This window comes from Stenella coeruleoalba (assembly GCF_951394435.1).
Source record: "Stenella coeruleoalba genome assembly, chromosome: 3".
NCBI lineage: Eukaryota > Metazoa > Chordata > Mammalia > Artiodactyla > Delphinidae > Stenella > Stenella coeruleoalba.
This window is the reverse complement of record NC_137148.1, coordinates 137,771,250-137,792,054: the sequence shown is the minus strand read 5'-3', so window position 1 is coordinate 137,792,054 and position 20,805 is coordinate 137,771,250. Positions and strand designations below refer to the sequence as shown.

General features: G+C 41.6%; 1 protein-coding gene across 8 annotated transcripts in view; it reads left to right on the top strand.

The window, feature by feature from the left end:
- The window catches only part of GABRB2 (gamma-aminobutyric acid type A receptor subunit beta2), a 556,114-nt gene that overhangs the window by 248,567 nt on the left and 286,742 nt on the right, over positions 1–20,805 (top strand). For 2 of the 8 annotated variants that reach the window (XM_079918422.1, XM_079918415.1), the window contains exons 1-4: positions 10,298–10,804; positions 11,942–12,151; positions 12,307–12,398; positions 13,417–13,484. In XM_079918422.1, coding sequence (XP_079774548.1) covers positions 12,075–12,151; positions 12,307–12,398; positions 13,417–13,484 — 237 coding nt within the window. In that variant the 5' untranslated portion in view covers positions 10,298–10,804; positions 11,942–12,074. Of the gene's footprint in view, positions 1–9,863; positions 9,968–10,297; positions 10,805–11,047; positions 11,147–11,815; positions 12,152–12,306; positions 12,399–13,416; positions 13,485–20,805 lie in introns of those variants that run through there. The other 6 variants (XM_079918420.1, XM_079918417.1, XM_079918421.1 and 3 more) reach the window with 6 other exon arrangements.

Genomic DNA, 20,805 nt, shown 5'->3' with positions numbered 1-20,805 from the left:
TATTTCCCCCTGTTATGCATCTCAAAGTTCCACTGGTCTTCGGTTCATTCTCTAGAAGCAGACCAAGAGAGGATTCATGGGCAAATGACAAGCAGGTGGGGGAAATAAGACAAGGGAGGGAGGGTGAGCCCAAACAAGGGTGAGATTTCAAGCAAGAGCTATTCAGAGGATAAACTTGAGCCTCATTCCACAGGGAACTCTGGAGAGTAAGTTGTTTAAGAATTGTTTTATTTCCCACCTGATAATCATTGATTAATCGGCACCCTGGGAGGCTGCAAACTTTCCGGGTATTTCCCAGTGGCCCATGGCTGCCACAGTAGACCAAGAGTAGCATACTGAAGAGGCTGCATGCAGGTACTGGCCACAGAAATCACTCCCCAAAATATGTTATATGTGTGTGTTGCGGTGCGGTTGGAATACAAAAATGATCTGAGGGAATTTGGACTGAGCATTTGCATTGTCTCCTGCACGATCTTAATAACAGAGGAAAATAAATAAATGAACTTGTTTGAAGTTATATACCAGAGATTCCTGCTGCAAATTAGGTATTTATTTAAACTTTCTTGTTTTATCTATAAAAATTTATATGAATTTGGTATTTTACCTTAACATCTCAATGATTACTGGAAGGTCTTTCCAAATCTATGAATTTGATTTGCTGTCTTCAAAAGCTGTTAGAGGTGATACTTGACTTTTTTAATTTTTAAACTTTCTTTATCTTTTTAAACACTTGATCATCATTCTCTTTCTCTCTCTCCTGATAGAATGACATTTTAAGTCAAAATAACATCTTGATGGTTTTCTGGTGTTCCATTTATACTTCCCTCTCCACAGGGAAGGATGGAAAGGGCCAACCTGCTCCTTGTATACCGCATAATCCTAGCTCCCGAGAGGGGAGAAAGCACAGGCAAGCATTCATTTCACTATTCAGGTTTCTTACCATAAATTCTTAAGTCCTTTTCTAGTCTAATTTTAAAAGAATCTAGGATGTAAGATTTCTTCCCCAAGTCAGTCCAACTTCACACTAAGATTAAAATGATCTATCTATGATGCCATGCCATTCCTGCCAAATATTCTCGTGCCCCTTTGAATATACAAGACCCTCTCAAATCACTAGTGCCATTTACATGATATGTGAAGTGTTTTGATTTTTGGCTTGTTTGTTTTCTTTCCTGGTAAAGATCTCACTATATTTTCCTAGTAGTATTTTTCTTTCCCTTCTCTATTACTCCTTAACCCATGACTCACCTTTATTGTTTATGTTTGTCTACAGTTGCTTTAATACTACTGCAAAATTGAGTTGCCTGCAAAGCCTAAAATATTTACTATCGGAAAACGTTTGCTGATCTCTGATCAAAATGATATGGCAACTATAATATCGCTGATAAATGATTAAAGGGTGACTGGATTCCAGGGAACCCTACCTCTATCTACATAATTTGAAATCCTCATCCTGATATCAAGGTTCTCCACATCGTGGCTGACTTTGCCAGCCGTTTATCTCTCTACTTTAGCCAGACACTGATTTGCTGTTGAAGAAACTTACCTCAAACTTCCCCATTGCCTGCTAATAACTACAATAATATTTTACCCATCCTTTATGATTCATTTCGGAGAGCATCTTGTCAGTAAAGGCTTTCCCTTTAATTCTAACCATGTGATCTCTTTTTCCTGCAGTCTCCTTGGGTTATGCTCTTCTAAGTTTATGCTTTTCTTGTAACATTAATATTCTACTGCTTAATCATTTTTGCTAGCTTCCTCACCCTCACCTGCTACAATTTAGCTCCTAGAGGGGAGGAACGTTGTCTAATTCATCTTTTTGTTCCCTGTGAAACTGAGCACATTTCCACGTGAATAGTTGCTGAGTATATTCACTGAATTGCTAAATTAGATTCTGACATGCTGTGTCATAAAGACGACCCTGTTGTCTAAAGATGTTCAGGTTCACCTCTCATCTCCTGTATTCAGATCACTCACACTAGTAACTTCTGATGATCATAGATTTCTAAGAGTTAGAAGGCCGTCACATCAGTCTAAACTATGACAGTTTCGCTTACAGAACTTTGACAGATTGTTCCTGCCCATACTGCGTAGTCAAAGATTGACAAATGTTTGCATACCGCCTACATTATTTTTGTCAAATCCACATACCACCTGCTCTGCTATTTTATCAATATTTCCTTTTATTTACTCAGCTTTAACTTAAATAAATGTGCTTAAAAGAAAGGTGATATCACTATCTTTTGTGGAATTCTAGTACTGTTGACCAAAAATGAAATATAGTCATAATGATAAAAACCAATAATCTGCATCTGAAGACTTACTCCTCTCAGTTAAAATGGATAAGTAACAAGTCGTAGAAGAATGCTGATGGCATCCTGGCATCAAACTGACTTTCTTGTCTATGTAATATCCAAAATCATCTCTTGAACCATCAGGGATCTGCATGCCAACTTCTAGATAAAGTGTATGGCTGGAGTATACCAAATTTCCAAAGTACTCACTGCTTCTTGTTGATACATCCTCGGCCCCAACAGCTAAATCATTTAATTCTAAACTCCTGTTAAGATAAGTTATATCTTAAAAAGTAAACATTGGGAGCTATTGATTGTTGGACTTTCTGGCCTGAAAGGGACTTTCTTTAGTTTATAGACATGGCTATGCTCTAGGCCACCACATACCGTAACTGTCGGTGGGAACACTTTCACTCACAGCTCGTAATCATTTATTTGAACCTAAAACTAAATTATTCTTCTCAGGAACTAGGAGCAAAACATATTTTCATGTAGTTTCTATTACAGGAGAATTATGCTAAAACAAATGGAAGGAAACAGCGGTTATTATCACCTACTCTTTAGGTTTCCAATTAAAGGAAATCTTCACTCTGATAGACATTGACTAGTTACTTTTCTCCATTCCTCCTTTTCTGGAGAGAAGCTTTTCTTAATCATAATCATAAAAAATTACTTTCAGAAAATTGTGAAGTGAGGATAATATTAGAACTCACCTCATAGTATTTTGTGAAAATTAAGTGAAGTGTAGAAAGGTTAAATATAAGTATCAGGAAAGGTCATTTATTATCAGCAATGACTTATGTGTCATAGTTAAATATTAAACAAAGGTGAATTTTAATTATGAAGGAAAATCATACGGTGAAACTAATTAGGAAGAAAATGTCCTATGATTATAAATATGAGAAATATTTTATTTAAATGCTTAATTAGCAAAAAAGGTTGTTGTAGAATTCATTCTTTCAAAAATTTACTTATTTAGCTAATACAGATAGGTCTTACTGTGAATAAGTGGAACTAATGCAATTATTTGACATTAACATTACAATATTTTTACTAATAGGTCTCAGTTACCCACATTTTCAGTTACTGAGTATCTTTATCCTTAGTCATTCTTGTTCATAATTTTATTAAATTTTTCCATTGATTCTTATAACTATTTATGTATGTTATGACTGTTGTAAAGCAATTTTCAGGATGATTGTTTCATGCATGACTATGTGAGTTGCTGAAATCTGAGTAGCAATCATCCACCCATCCACTCTTGACATGAATCTGAGAGGCCAGGTGTCCTAGATTGATGCATCCATCCATTCAGCCTTGTCATCCAGTTGCAAGGACATTCACGTAAGACAGATACCATGAGTGTGGATCCCTCTTCCAGTCACATCCAAGTCGCCATGAGACTATTTATCAACAAGATATGCTTAGTAATAACACCTATCCTACCTTCAGTAGACATCTGTGGCTTCTATCTGTTCATCATTCATGCTTCCTCTTCCTGGAGAGAGCACATTAGTGGCCTTTCTTTGGGTAATCATTCCTCAGCCATTCCCAGTCCACAAGGTTTGGATGTGGTTCACCCCAGCTTCAGGACCAGGGGTGAACACATGCCCATCTATCAGAGCAAGTAATACGTTGAAGGTAGAACTGTGATCCAAGTGCACTGAGAGTGTCCTATCTTGTAATTTTAGGGGAGTTAGTAAATGGCTAATACTCTCAGGGATGCTAAACCAGAGCAGCTGATGGTCATCTTTGGAAGAGAGCCTGTCTGAGAATGAAGCCAACTTTCCTAAAACAGAATTAGGAGATGAAGTACTTTAAGCCTCTGAATCCACGTGTAGCCAAAGCTGAACACCCTTAACTTTTTCGGTTACATGACCTAATAGTCACTTACTGTAGCTAGTTTGAATTTGGTTCCTGTCACTTCCAACCCCAAGGGCACTGAATAATACACTACGGAATAATAAGTACACTTCAAAGAATTAAATGAGTAATCACTGGTGTTTATCACAAAGTGAGCCAGCTAGTGAGCAAGCACTCAATAAGTATTAGCTATCACTAAGAACTGTAATTACAATTTATCAATTACTGAGTGCCTTATACAAGTTAGGCAAATGCACTGAGCTTGGGGAATAATAAAAACAGAATAAAAAAATTCCCTGTAGAATTAGCAAATGGAGATGTTTCCAAAGGGGATTTAAAGGAAAAAACGAAACCAAAACAGAAAGAAAAAAGCAAGACACTACCATTGACATTAGGTGCCTAGAAGTAGGGAGAGTAAGTTTGCCTGAGACTGGAGACAGCTGGAGCTTTTTAAGACCTTCATATGTCCAAGTTCTTTAACTTTTGGAGGCCCCTTGACACATAACATAAAGCACATTAAAATGTACCTTTCCCATATGAAATGTGAATTTGTGAACAGTACTAAATTGTTATAGACTTCTAATTAAACATTAATTAATTTCAACATTTACAGCTTTTTAAAATTTGGACCCAGTATGTACATTGGAATTCCAACATTTTTTATAAGCCCTCAAAAGGCTTGTAAACCCTAGGCTTTCTAACTCAGGCATTTAGTAGAAAAACAGTCCTGGTAGAGGAGCATCAGGAAAGGCCTCAGATTGCGTGACCCACATTCTGGAAAATTCCATTTTGCATACTGGATTATCTATCTTTGGCAATCTCTTACTGGCCATCCCTAAGAAACCAACCTGAGAGGGATGCTGAGAAATTATTCCTTAGGACTGTCAATGTCACTGCTTATACAGCAGTTTTGCTCATTTATGTATATGGATAAGCACACCTCTCCTCCCCTGCCGGTCTGGAGAAGCAGTTGGTGAAAAGGACTTCTCTCCCACTCTATCCTTTTCTAGGATAAGGGATACGGTGTTGCATTGCTTCTGAGACTGTGCATGAATATAATTAGCATCCCCATGGTGTCAGAGCTCAGGTAATTTCCTCGTCTAACAATTTTGCCTCCATTTGGAGCATCAGTAATTTCATTTTGTACTTTGAGGTACACTTTTCTGTACTCTTGAAGATGGATTCATTTGAGGTGGTGCTAAAAGGTATTTTCCTTCAAAAGGTGTCCAGTAACTCTAGCTCTCAAAATTTCCTATTGGTCATTTGATTGTTAAATCAAGTCTCTGTTAGGTGCAGAGATCCTTTGTCTGGGCTATGATTTTATTTCTGTTATATTAGCTCAATGGGTGAGACAAGCTGAGAACTGTAGACAAATTTGCAGGAGTTTTATATATAAAGTCACATAGGACTCAGGAAGAGCCTGAGTTCATTAATATTTTCTTATAAACTGTGCAATCTTATAGCTACTTAATCTCTGCTTCTGTTTCCTTATATATAAAATGGGGATATTAATTATTAACATTTTATAGACACATTGTGAGGATTAAATATTTCACTATACATAAAGGATTTGGAACAGTATCTGACACACTGATATTATTATTTTATTATTATTACTACATATTATATTTTAGTTAAGTAATTTAAATTGATTTATATGTCATCAGTCTTACTGTGGTCAAAAATTTTATAGACACTCAGGTTTAATGTTAGTGCTATCTGCTGAAGGAGGAACAGCCAGAACTCAGTGGGCATAGAATTCACGTTTCTAATTCTGCAGATCAAAACCTCATTAACCCATAAGCCCATAATTTGGAATTTATGGTAATATAGGAGAAACTTAATTTTCTGGTGTCTGTGAAGGTAAGGTTTGCCAGACAAATAAATAGAGGGTATTTTTGACTAGCATAAAGGAAAATATTTGATAAAATTAAACTACTCTAGGAATATTCTTTAGCACATAAAAATAAAGGTGCATTCATAAATAAGATATTTGGAGAGGTTATTTTAAAATGGTTCTTATTTGTATATTACAGTAGGTCCAGGAAGCCATATACTTGATAACACTTTATTAATAATTAGTAAGTACTGAAAGTAATAAATGTATATTTTCTTTCAGCATATTCTTCCTGACTTTCTCCCTACTCTTCAATATTAATGAAATTTCTACACACTATTTAAAAAGACCCCAATCAATATTCAAAGCTAAGAGACTCATTATTCATTTTAAAAAAGAATAATAAATACAAATGTTCAATCAATTCAGCAAAACAGGTAACCCACGTTCCATGAGAACTTTGTCCATGCTGCACCAGAGCAGGAGGTCAGGGAAGTTGCCCTGGCACCTGTGGGCATATCCTATACTTGTTCTTCAACAGGATAAAGGCTATGGTGTGGAATACCACGTTACCTTCCCCCCAGCTGAATTGTGTGAGATTCTAGGGAGGGAATCAGGGTGGCAGAGGGACACAATGGCTCAACTTTTGAATTTTATACCAGGAGCATGTCATATCTATTCAAAACTTTTAAAACTTTATAAGGATTTAATACAGTTGACTAGTCCTTTTTTATCAGAATATTATCTTTTCTTGGCTTTGATCATACCACAGTGATTTTCCTCTTACCTTTTGGGCCATTTCTAATTTCACTCTACTGGATGACTGTAATTGCCCTTCTCTGGAAGATTCTCATCTTAGTCTGTTCATCCTGCCTGCATAAGTCTCATATACTCCCATGACTTAAGTTGTTTGCATCTGCAGGATCATCAAATACAGACTTATTCATTAAAATGTACATATTAGGTTTCTACTGTGGGCACTAGGCACTAGAATACAGCACTTAGCAAAGCAGGCAAAATTTTCTGTTTTTCTGAACTTGCATTCCAGTCAGGAAGATAGAATTACAATGGGCAAAATAAAATATGTTAGACAGTAATATGTCTTAAAGAGAAACATTCAGACAGAAAGGGAAGTAGTGTCAGGATGGGATGCAGAAATTTTGTACTGGTCCCACATCAGCCCTCAGTTCTGAGCTTCAGGTACATATATCAAAATGTCCAGTGCACCCTGCATGACTAGCTGGGAACTTAAACTCATTGTGACCCAAACTGAATGTACTATCCCTATCAACTATCTTCTACCACCACCACTGAGATGCTCAAACCAGAATGTCTGAGTCATTCTTGAATCCTTCTTCTCCCTCCTTCCTCATATCCCATGGATGACAAAGTTAGCCAGTTCTCCCACATAACTCTAGCCCCTTCTCTCCATCTTCACCATCACTATCCTAATTTGGACCAACATTACCTGTCACCTGGATTCTTGCAGTAAGAAATCCCCTATAGCCATTACCACCTTTCTCCAGTGTGATTAAAACTCATCTTGTCACTCCTCTACTTGAACAGGTCAGTGGAACCGAATTGCTCTTGCCCAGCTCCCCAGACACACCACTCTTGGAGCCACTCTTACCCTTGTCCCCTAGTCTTTGTTCTTCCTTCATTCTTCATTTATGCCATCCTCTCTTGGCCCAGGATACTTTCACATACTGTTTCTTCTTCCTGGAATATTCTTCCCCCAACTCTTCATCAGGCTAACTTGTCTTTCAAACTTCAATTAAAACATCACTCTATCAGGCAAGTTTTACCCAAATCCTCAAACTGAGTTATTTGCATCAATTATGCATTCCATAATATCCTATCTTCCCCACTTCATAATACATGCTACATGTGTTATCACTTCTATACTGCTCTTTCCCACACTGGAACGTAAGCTCCAAGAGGATAAGGACCATGTCTGCCTTTTCAACACATCATCCCTAGTGCTCGTCAAATAATGTTTGATGTAGAGTAGGTGCCCAGTACATATTTACTGAACAAATATTATAGCAAAGACAAATAGCATACGATTAATGACGGTTATTACTTGGCATTTGTATGCTTCATACTCAGACATGATTTTGAATCATGATCTCTTGAGAGTACTTACATATTGCCTTCTCATCGTACATCTGGGATCATGGAGGATGCTCTCCAGCAACTGACACATTTCCAGAATCCAGCAGTGCCTTCCCTTGCACATTGTTGTTCCAAATTTCACATTCCTAGGCAGCATTACCAGCCGAGTCTTCCAGAGAGATGTCCTACTGTTGATTCTGCTGTAAAATAGAGACCCACTTTAGGCATAAATTGATCTCAGAGTTTGTAACCAGTAGGACTATCTCTATATTAGTTACCGTTATTATTAAGAAATAACAATGAGATGGTACCACATAAAGAAAATAAATGCGATTTTGTCTTCTGTCCTTTTGATTGCTGCTTGGGTCTTTAATACATTTTCTTCTTACCCTTATCTTAATTCCCTTGGAATATCTGCTTCTCTGTTCTCAGGCTAATCTATGCCTTCTCAGGATCATTGCACCAAACTGAAGTCCGCTCAGTCTTTATAGGCTAATGCTATTAAACCTTGTTTGCTTTCTTGCCCATTCATTATTCCTTCCTTATTCACTAAAAATTGCCAATATTTATTAATCACATGCCAAATGCTACACATATGTTTACATCATTCTACAGCAAACAAAGAAGGCACTATATTTTAATTTTTAAAGAAGAGGAAGCTGAGATTTAGAGAAGTTAAGTGACCTGCCCAAGTCCCCAAAACACTAAGTATCTGAACTGGGATTTGGGCCCAAAGGTCTGCCTCCAGTTCCTTTGAAACTGTTGGCACTGTGCTATTGTCTTACTTGCTGAGACGCAGGTTACTGTAGCTGTTCGGCCTCCTTTCCCTTAATTTTCCCTTTATGTTAGGTCTTCAATAAATACTGTTTAACTTTTCCCTGGGCTGTTATTATTATTATTATTAGTGGATGATGACTGATGGTATTCGTGGTTTCGTTCTGTTCACTGAATCCTGTTCTTTCAACCGAAATTGAACTGAGCTTAAATAAGAGGAGCTGGTAGTGCAGCAAGTGCAACGTGGATAACCCTGTCAGAAGGAAAACCCTATTTCAAGGTGTTTTCAAGAAGAAGAAGAGCTTTCTAGGGCTTCAGGAGTTGGTGTAGTCAAACTGTTTGGGAATCCTTTGGTATAACGTTAATACGTAATCTAAACTTTCCCCACCTTCAGTAGGGTGAGCCTATGTAAAAGATTACCATTGTTTTGTGAGTCCATAGAAAGAGGGAAATAGGCAGTTTTCCTGAGCCATAGGTCTGTATTTTGATTCCTGTAACTCTCAACCTAAGTAATTAGATAGGAGAGTTACAGATTTCCAATCTCTCCCTCTCTCTCTCTCTCTCTGTGTCTCTGTCTCTGTCTCTCTTTCTCTCTCTCGTGTTCGTATGTGTGTATCTTTGGACCGACTCCTAGGAGCTGGGAGACCGCCACACTCTAAATCCGTACGTCTGCACTGTTGAAGAGGCTGTTTTACCGTCTCAAATCCAGAAACTCCCCCTCCCGCTCGCCTTCTGTCCTAGGGGAGCTGTCAGATTCCCGCCTAGCAGCCCTCCCGCCTCCACACTGCCTCTGGAGTCAGTACCCGGCGGCCCCAGAATGACCCCTGACCTTGGCGGGGGAGGAGGGAGATTGCCAAGAGGTATAAATGGGTCAAGAGTGCCGAAGGGACCAGGACCTTGAGGAGTCCGGGTGCGACGTCGGGCGCCCCCTCCTCTCTGCAGACGGAGGCGGGGGCCAGCCTGGTGCGAGGCGCGCGCCCGCGTCTCTCGAGGCCTCCGGGGGCTCGGCGGCAGCAGGAGCTGCGCTGCAAGAGGAGTCCGCGGCCGGCAAGGTCGGGGCGAGTCAAGACCGTCTTGTCTAATGGTTAGGGTCGCTGGCTTTCGCGTCCAATCTCGGTTTCACCTCTAGCCACCTGGGTGACCTTGGGCAATTTCCTTAGCTTTAGCGCGCCAGTTTCTAAATCCATAATGTGGGAAAAGCGAGGTGCTGGCTAAACCTGGGCTTGTAAGAATGAACTAATGAAGCACTCTTGGCACGTAGTAGGCGCTCGGTTACAGGTTAAGCTGAGGAGGAGGAGTTAGAAGTTCGCTTTGGGGTCCGGAACGTAGGTTCCAGCTCTGACTTCTCCTGTATTCACCAAGGAGAGGGGGAGGGGGCAGCGGGAGCACCTGTCCTCCCCCCTCCCCTGCTCCTCTGTTGCCAGATAAACTCGGGAGAACCCGGAGAGTCCGTCCCGGGCCGGGGCACCCTCAGACTGCCCGGCTGCCGGAGACTAGCAACGTCTCCGGGCGCCCGCGGCGCATCTCTTTGCCGCGAGCCGAGGAAAGATTTCTTCCGTGTATCTCCCTCCCTCTCGAACCCTGGAGCTCGCTCGCTGCTGCCTCTGGGTCCCGGCGGCCGCGGAGAGCCGGGTCGAGCCTCCGGCTGCAGGGAAGAGGCAACCCCGGGGCGTGCGAGTCCCTCCTGGCCCCGAGCTGGGGAGCGAGGAAGAGGTGGCGCGGAGCCCGCGGGAGGACGCGGAGGCCCCGAGCCCCTTCCTCATTTCGCCCGCCTTCCGGGGACCGCTCTGACTTTTTGCGTCCCAAGGCACCGCCACCCACCCTCCCCGGCCGGGGCCAAGGGCCGAGGGGCCGAGGGCCAGAGGAGCTGGGGACCGCAGCGCCGCGCGGCGGGATTGGGCAGCGAGCGCAGGCCGGCGAGGTGAGGAGGGGCGCGCGGCAGGCGGGGAGGGTGCCGCCAGGGTGCGCGCGCGAGTGCGCGTGCTCTGAGGGGGCGTGGGTGCCAGCCGGGCGAGTCCCACCCGGCCGCCAGCCCTTCCTGCACCCGGTCACCGCCGGAGCCTCTCGCCACCCGGCCTCCCTAGGACCCCAAGTCCCATCAACCCTTCCTGCAAACTCCACCCTCCCTACTAATAATTTCCCAATGCAGAATCAGACCGAAACCTTGAGAGACAGCGCTGTCTTTCTACTCCCCTCGCCCCCCCCCGCCCCCCGTCCTTCCTGCTATAAATAATCCGGACCAGCGGGTCAGGCACGTCACACGGTGAGAAACCGGGACCCCGAGGTTTTCTTCTCTGGGGATAGGGGGCAAAGAGTGAGGAGAAGGAGAAAGAAATTGCTCGTGAGTAGTGAAGAAAAGCTTGCTCTTTAACTCCTAGAAAAGACCAGGCATCATTTTATTATCATTCTTTTTTTCCTTTTTTTTTTTCATTTCCGTGTCTGTCTTATTCTCCATGCTACGTCCCCCCCTCCACTCCCGGCCCCAAATTCAACGCATTGCTCAACACTCCTCCCATCGGTTTCTTTCCTCCCTCCCCCTTTCACTCCCGCTCCCACCTTCCCCTTCCCTCCTCTTCCCTCCGCCACCCCCCGCCCCCACCGCCGCCTCCAGCACCCATTTCGCCCCAGGCAGGGAATGCTATTTGCCACGGAAATAAAGTTCAGATTTCTCTCCCCACCCCACCCCCGCCGCTTGCTGATACCAGAAGTGGACTCTCAGGCACCCATCTTCCCCCTAGCACTACACACCTGCTCTCCTTTAAATTCCTAATCTGGTTTTGCATATTTAAGAGGAAACACCCCCCCCCACACACACACCCCAAAACCCCACAACCCGCGAGGTGCAAAACTGCCTCCTGCAAGTACCAAAACTTAACAGACTCTCTAGTTGTTTTTGTCTTAACAAAAGGACAACAAAGATTTTGCTCCGGGTCCTCCTGTGGGGTGACTTTTCTATATTATTCAAATACGCATATATTATACATATATATGTTTTTCCTTTTTCCCCTTTGATTTTTTTTTTTTTTCCTCCTTAACAAGAAAATCTTCTCGGTCCCAGGCAACCGCTGCTGCCCCTTTGATGTTTTGGTACGCCTTGCGCATGCGCCTCACATTAGAATTACTGCACTGGGCAGACTAAGTTGGATCTCCTGTCTCCAGTGAAACCCTCAATCCCGTCCAAAACTAAAGGGATGTGGAGAGTCCGGAAAAAGGGCTACTTTGGGATCTGGCCGTTCCCCTTAATAATCGCCGCTGTCTGTGCGCAGAGGTAAGTGTGTCTAGCGTTTCTGTTTCCTTTTTCACTTTGAAAGGCTCTGTCTGCCTACCTCTGTGAGCAGGGATCTGTAGTGAGGATCAGATAGATGCTGAAGCGCTGTGCCTGCTGTCTTATTGATGCCTGTTTATTGTCTTTTCTTTCTTTAGTGTCAATGACCCTAGTAATATGTCGCTGGTTAAAGAGACGGTGGACAGACTCCTGAAAGGCTATGATATTCGGCTGAGACCAGATTTTGGAGGTAATGGGGTTGCCTTGGAAATAAGAAACAGCCCAGCAGCTATAGCCTAAGCTGTCTCTTGAGCTTTGTGCGCTGTCTTCCCTCTCCCTCATTGTGGGTTGCATGTGGTGTACTGAACATGTCTCTGTGTTACAATATTGAGAAACTGAGCCAAACTTAAGCTAGTTTGTTACTCTCTAGCACTTAGATGGTCTTTCAGAGAGACCTTCTTAGCCTGTAGTGGTGACTGCTGTCCTTCAGCTTCACTGTTTAAATCCTTTGCTTCACTGTCTTTGTTTCCTTGAGATACAAACCTCTTAAGTTTAGTTAATGGTGTGCCCGGTGAACCTGGCTTACTGAAGGCCATCGGGAACATTTTTGGGGACAAGATATGCAGACCGTTGGTTGAGAAGTCGCATTAACCCCCTGTGCCCACCTACTTTGGAAGAGTTCTAGCCATGGTTTAAATTGGCTGGTGTCTGGATATTATCCAGTCCTGGAAACCTCACTGCAGGGGACAGTGGGGTGGGGGGAGAGGGGCCTGGGGGGATGGGAGGATAGGGAGGGTAGTGGAAGAAGGGCTAGAGACCTCTCTTGCTGCAGCCTTAGATACACTGATATGCCTATTTAATTTGACTCCAGACTCTAACAAAGCTCAAAGAGTTAAAACCTGCACAGAAGCGGGGGGGTGGGAAGAATGAGGAGGGGGTGCAGTATATAACTGCAGTGCAATATATAACATTTCGTTTGGGCTAGCCAGATTCCGGTGCTTTTGTGGTTGTGTATATTCTCATGCTAAGATACCTACCTATGTAGACAGACGTGGAATCCCTCACCCATCGGACACGTGTGTGCCTGTTCAATAGAGCATTTCCCAGAGGAGTACCTGTCACTCTTTAAAAAGGAGCAGAGAATTGAAGAATTTGAGTGTGAGCAGTGGGAAGGGATTTGGGGCAGAGTGTCCCGTGCCCGGGGACTACTCTTGCTAAGAATGCATGAAGTTCTGAGAAATCACGTGGCTGGCCATTTTGGTTTGCAGGTCCCCCTGTGGCTGTGGGAATGAACATCGACATCGCCAGCATCGATATGGTTTCTGAAGTCAATATGGTGAGTATTGAGGTTTATGGCTGTGTCTCTGCAAACCTTCATTTGGGGACAGGAAGGAGAAAGGCTCCAACTGGTGAGGGTGGGGTGTGCATGAGTATGTGTAGGAAGTGGGGTGAGGGCAGGGCATTTTGCTTTGGAACCCACTGTCTTTGAGGCTTCAGAGCTGGCTCTTTCTGGTCCCGAAAGATTTTTCCAACCTGGTTTGAAATTGTGGGACTTGGCGAAGAGGGTGTAAAATGCATCACACGTTCATGTGCAAAACACAGCCACATGCAGGAGTCACATTTCCTAAGGTTCAGTGGGAAACCCACTTCATCAAGTGATTTTTCTGAGTTTGGTGTGGGGTCAGGGAAGGAAAGAAGAGGAGAGAAAAGGGAAGTGTTTTGATTTAACATTTCACAGAGAATATAACCTGGGAACTAAACTAGTGGAGAGGCTGGATAAATGACCCTGGGATACTGATATCCACTTGTTGCTTTTGGAGCCGGCCTCTTTACAGCTGATGGCAAGCCCCGCCCCCTGCCCATGGCTCACCTGCTCCTTTAACCCCCAAAATAAATAAAATAAAAATTGGCCACCCTGCTTTCAAAAGGTAAGCTCAGACCTGTGTGTCATCTCTGGTCACTTCTGCAATGGTATTCACTGCATGTCCTAAGCCTGTGTGATTTATGGACAGCAGCACTCCTTAGTGGCCCCCTCCTTGGTCTTGGGGCAAGTGCTAAGAGAAAAAGCCTCCGTCTTCCCCTCCCGGGAACACTTGTGTGTATGGGTGGGGGGGGAAGGGGGGCGGGGCTGAGGGGAGGGTTGCTTCATGCAGGAGCGCCCCCTGCTGCCCATGTTGGGGCACTGCAGACATACAAGACAATAAGTGTCCCAGATACCCCTGCTTACTTGCGCCATTTCTTCAGTGACTTTTCTACTCTGTGTTTTTGAAGTTTTCACCCTTGGAAAAGTCTCTCTAGAAAGGCCACATTTGAATGTAAGATGCCAGGGTTACTTTCAGTCCTAATAGGATACAGCACATTGCAGAAGATTGTATTGTAGTGTAGTTTTGCCTGGAAACAGGATGCACTGGTAAAGAAGAGGGTCTAGTGTGTAAGGTTTTATGCAAAACAGTTCTAAGCCAGCCATCAGGACTTGAAAGTTAGGACCCTTATTAATTCACTCGAGAGCCAAATACGAGGTAGTGGGTATGCTCTTAACATGATAGAAATTTTCATCACCCCAGAATTCAAATATAGAGGAAGCTGAAATAACCAGCCCAACCTTATACAATGTCCAAAGATAGGTGATAATCCTGAGCTATCACAAGCTTATGAAACATCTGTGACTACTCCAGAGAACATTCAACTCTTTCAGTGATGTTTTTAAGGACGTGTATCTTGTTATATTCTAATTATTGGGAAAGCATTTTATGATATAGGGTATGAACACAGACTGAAGATGCTATTGGATGATTCAGAACCATAGATTTCCCACACATTGTGAGAATCTCCTGTGTGGGTAGAGAATATTTCTTTCTTGGGAAACTAAACATTTAACTTCTCAGATATACAAATATTCACTTTTGTGAAATTTTAGAGGTCTTTCATCAGTTTATATTTTGAATTTTACCATGAAAATAGAAAATGTCCTCATGTGGGTACCTGCTAAGTCCTAGGTACTTGAATCTAAATTGTGTGGCTAAAAAGAAAGTGATATGGAAATCAGGTGTAGCTCTGTGTGTCCTGTCTTTTGATTTACTTATGCTCTTTTCCCACATTTTATTCTGTCACCTTCCTCTTCAGAGCATCAGAAAGGTGAGACTTTATGGAAAAATTAAGAAATATTTAGAATCTAAAGAGACAGTGATGAGATGATTAGAAGTTGCTGCATTAGAACTTAGATGTATAAGTTAGCTGAGAACTTAGACCTATTATATCCCAAAATGGCTTAAGAGTAGTGGCATTGTTTTCTTCTTCTTAAGTTTTGTTCATTTTTCACCAGCATGCAGCATTTTGGAGAGGTGTCAGAGCTGGACATGATGCCAAGACCTGCTAGTCAAAATATAGACCCAGTTAAGGCGAGGTGTCATCTCTTAAAGCTATTTACTGTTGCAGAAAAGTCTCGGGATGTTGAAAGTGCAGAAACAAACGTCAGGTTGTAAATAAGTCAGTACTGCAGCATTAATGATTAGAACCAAGCATTATAAATTCCATGCTAGATTCCTTTCTTAGCCTACTGCTAACATACGTGGACTTGTCCAGACACAGTTTTACTTGTTGAAAAATTAACACTTTTATGATTAACAATCATAGTGACTTTAAGCCTTCAAAGAAAAATTTTGTGATATGTACTATTTTTTAAAGTATGGTTATTTGATTTGAAGCAACAGATGGGAAATTCCATCCCTGATGTCTAAATAAAAGAAGATGTTTATGGCATATTGCCCACTGTATACAGGTCTAAAAGGGTTAGGATCTTTCGATTAGATTCAGCTCTGAAAGAATGGTTGATTGATTATTTAAGTGAAACCTCAAAATTGATTAATGCACATGTTTCTGCCTCATTATCCTTTGTGGCCTGCAACCTCTGGTACTTGTAGCTTTCTTTTATTATAGCAAATCTTCCTTTGAAGAATGGTAGGCACCAGACCATTTAGACTGTCATTGACTCATTTGTACTGAAAGGAAAAATGGCCCATGTCGATGTGGTGCTCCTGGTAAATGACAAAGATAGAAAGACCTGAATACTAGTTCTGCTTCTGCTGTTCAGTCAACTTGAGGGAATTGACAGCCCCATGGGGCTTGGTTTCTCTCTTTATATATATATATATATATATATATATATATATATATATATATATTTATTTATTTATTTATTTATTTATTTATTTGGCTGCACCTGGTCTTAGTGGTGGCACGCAGGATCTTTAGTTCTGGCATGTGAACTCTTAGTTGAGGCATGTGGGATCTAGTTCCCTGACCAGGGATCAAACCCGGGCCCCCTGCCTAGAGAGCATGGAGTTTTAGCCACTGGACCACCAGGGAAGTCCTGGGGCTTGATCTCTTCACCTGCTAAAAGGGAATAATAGTCCCCGTTTACATATTTTAGGTGAGTACCAGAATTAATAAAATGATGCAAGTGAAAGTACTGGTGTCCCATGAACATAGCTTATATAGAAGACTGAATATCAGCCTGTCACTAAGGAGACCCAGTGTCCATTCCAGCCGCTGCCCTAAGTGTACTTGGGTCAGTGATTTACATTACGTGGTCTCAGTTTCCATATGTTTGAAATGAGAGGGACATGCCAAATTGACTTCTAACTCAAAGTTACATGTGTTTCTGCTTTGGTTTATCATAATAGCTCTGTTGGGTACAAAGAAGTTCCAGGAAACTTGGAAATCCAGCATAAACGTTAGAAAAATGCAGAATTCCTAAATGGCATGCAGTTCTGAGTTCTTAGGAGGGTGATGATGGTATCTTACTCACCCATGTGACTCAGGTGACTGTTGAGCCAGTGGAAGATCTCTGGAAGAACACAATCTCAATTAGAATGTTCCTGAGCAGAAAGCTTGGCTTTAGAATGAAACATTTTTAGATGTCTTGGTTAAATTGGCAGGACTCTTTTTGTTAAGATTCTTTGATGAAAATGCATTTTAAGTTCCAAAATTGGCTCTGAGGATTATGGACTGAAATAGCTTTCTCTTCATTTAAAGCAGATTCTTCTCCATCTTGGAACAACACATTTGCCAACCGAAGAGTGAAGCAATATTTCACTTTTGAGGAAAGCGTTCTAGTAAACATATACACAAATTACCTTTTTATGGAATGGCAAATGGTGAAAAGTGCTGCCTTTTTTTTTTTTAAACAGATGTTTTCTTGCATCACCAGCTGCACAGTTTAAAATTCAATTCGACACAAATACTTATTTAGCAGCTACTATGATCCAGCTATGTGTTAGGCCATAGGGACAGAGCAGCGAACAAGAATGACTTGTCCCCTGACCTCATGAAACTTAATATCTTGGTGTTTACTATCGTTAATTCTACTGCAGGCTCCTATCATACTTATGTTTAACATGAGCATTTTCTCTAAAAATTTTTATGAGCAGCCTCTTGAGGACCTAGTTGTCTGTATCTCCCATGCGTTCCTTTGTCACTTGTTGATTTCACCATTCATTTGTTATTTCAAATTGCCTGATATGTTACATATTTATTGTCTTCCTAAATGATTTGTATAAAATACATGTAGCCAAGGTTATAGTATCTCTCTCCATGTGGTTTTGCTCTGTAAACAACCGTTGGTTGGAAGTTTGACTACATAGTATCATATATGTGGAGAGACAGAGCATGGACTTGTAGGCCTCAAATTCAAGACACTTTTTAAATTACTATTTAAATCAATTAATGTGGAAAGAATCACAGTGTAGGACCACTGAGTTCTTTGAAAGCAGAAATACACAGGGCATATTGGAAATACAGAATTCTGAGGTATTATGTAGAAATTACTAGGTGAAGATGGGGGTTAGAGGTCTGTGGATAAATGTTTTAAGCAGAAAGAGTGGCATATAGGAGAAAAAACAGGAAAAATAAATGGGATTAGGAATTTGCAAGTAGCTTTAAATGGCTGGATTTGGGAGTGGGAGTGAGGAAGTGATAAGATTTGGTATTGAGATCATAAGTGGTGATCAAATTATATAGACCATTTTTGTAGCTTGCAGAAGAGTTTACATTTTGTTCCAAAGGCTGTAGGGACCCATGAAAAGATGTCAGTAGGAGAATCGCTTGAACAGATTCACACTTGAGGAAGATGCTTTTGAAGTATGAGGGGTGCAGCAAGACCAAAGGTTGGGAGATAAGGTGAAAATCCACTGCAAAAATCCAGAAAGAATGGATGAACAGAGACAGGGATGTAAAGGAGAAGATACAAAATCAGTGCTTTTACGAGGCAGAAGTGGCAGGACTTGGTGAATCGTAAGTTTCTGATGGTTTCATTTATCGATATGGGGAACACCAAAAGGGCAGCCAGTTTGGGGGTGGGCTGGGGATTGAGGTGTGTGGGAAGACAGTTCATTTTGGGAAACGCTGACTTTTCTCCACACATGGAATCTCCAAATGGAGATTGGAAAATACAGGTCTGGAGCTTAGTAAGACGTCATGACTGGAGAGATGAACTTGGACATTGTCAGCATATAAGTGGTACTTATAACGATGTGAATGGATACAATTAAAAAGGGAAAGTGAAAGGACGGCAAAAAATGGGGATCTGGTGAGCAGTGTAATTTAAGTGGTGGAATGCTGAAAAGGAGCCCACACAGATTAGTAAGTAGCTAAGCAGCAGTCAGATGGTAGGAGAACCCACAGATAATAATGTCTTCAAAGCTGAGGCACAAGAGAGTTTAAAAAGGAAGAAAATGGTCAGCTGCATCAGATGCCACAACGATCAATTGAAATAAGTTCTGAGACTTGTCTCCCAGCTATAGTAAGTAACAGGAGCGCGTTGGTAAATGTAGCGAGAGGAGTGTTAGTGGTTGAAGACTACACCTTTGAAAAGTGTGGATCTGAAGCAAAGTCGGGAGAGGGCAACTGCTAAAAGAAGTCATATATCATTTGGAGAAGTACCCCTAGAAGGGAGTAGGTTGCAGACACGAAGCAGGAGCTGGGGTGGGTGACGGGATGTGGAGCGAGGGGAAGGGGTTGTGAAGACTCACCGACCCAGACTTCATTCTCAATAAATGAAGCTCTCCTATCCAATTTTAGCAAGCTGTCGTTTTCTCGCCTTCTTTTCCTTCTGCTTCCCCTTCGCTTCCCCCTCAACTCCCCCTCTGTGCAATGCCCAACATTTTCCACCATCACAGCACTAATATAAGAAAATAATCACAGTTATTGCTCATTGGGCCCTTAACTTGTGCAGGTATCCTCTTGATGTGTATTATCTCATCCAGTCCTCCTATAAAAGCAGTGATATGGCTGGTGTCCACCTTTTTATAAAAGAGGAGCCTGAGGCCCAGAGAGGTTAAGTGACTTATTCAAGGTCACCCAGCTAGCAAATGATTGACTTTACATCCCTCAATCTTAGCCCTCTGGTTATACTGCACGTTTAGATGTAGTAAGGCATCATTTAAAAAAAAATTATTCTCATTCCTTATGGACCTAGTTTGTTGTAGTTGTTTGTTTTTATTTATTTTATTTTATTTATTTTTTTGGAAACAGTGGGTAGATCAGATAAACTAATCCTATATGTTACTGTTACTCCTCAATCTCTCCACCTTGAAAAAAAATCTTAATTTCATTAAAATGACTTTTTCACATAGGTACTTTATTCAGTGTGTATTAAATATAAGACATGGTTTCTGTCCTTGAGAAATTTATACTTTATATTACATCTATTACCAGGTAATAAAGGAAGATTTATATAAGATCTTGAAAAGTCAAGGATGTTGCTTGTGTCATGATTTCTTTCATTATGAATGGGTGCTGTTAACTTGTCTAATAATTTTCCTATTGCTCCAGCAGAATCTGTCATATAACCATTAAGGCCAATAGCTGTCACAAAATGTTGGATGATAAAGTTCAAGAACTGTGTCAGTGGTTTTAAGCTTTGGGTGGACACTATGTGAAAAGACCCTTTCCCTTTTTTTCTTTTATTATCAATTGAATTTTTTCCATTGAAAACACATTTTTGTGATTTCTGATAAATTACTGCTGCGAATAATCTCTTAAAAGTGGTTGAGTGTTTTTCTTCTCTTCCCGGATCTTTACTCCCTCTGGCCCACACAGTATAAATGAGGTTCATTATAAAGATTACATCTCAAGAAGATTTATTCATCAATTTTTAAACAATTATTGCACATGATATAGGCAGTTTATAAATCATTTTCTCTGTGTTAACTCTTAGGGCAGGTCCTTTGCTGTTGCCTTGTAGGAGCCTAAACAATGCCCTTGCTTGATTGTGACATGAAATAAAAATCTGACTGTGAGCTTACCCTGCAAGAGAAGGAAGGGGAGGGAAATATCCCAAGTTTCATATTTTAGAAGCACCTCAAAGCGTGCTTTAGTGTGATCCCTCCCACCTCCTTGTTAAATGGTCTTGAGAATTTCTATAAGAATGTAAATCAGAGAAAGTCCTTTTCTTAACACTGTGACAGGGGTACTGACTAATTTCGGGGTGGGGCACTGGCTTCTTTTGAAATCATTCATTCTGTAACGTTTATTTGTGATCAGTGCTCTTGTCATCGTGACCAGATAATTTGTTGTTGTGAGGGGGCTGTCATGTGCATTGTAAGATGTTTAACAGCATGTCTGGCTTCTACCTACTAGATGCCAGAGGTACCCTCGCA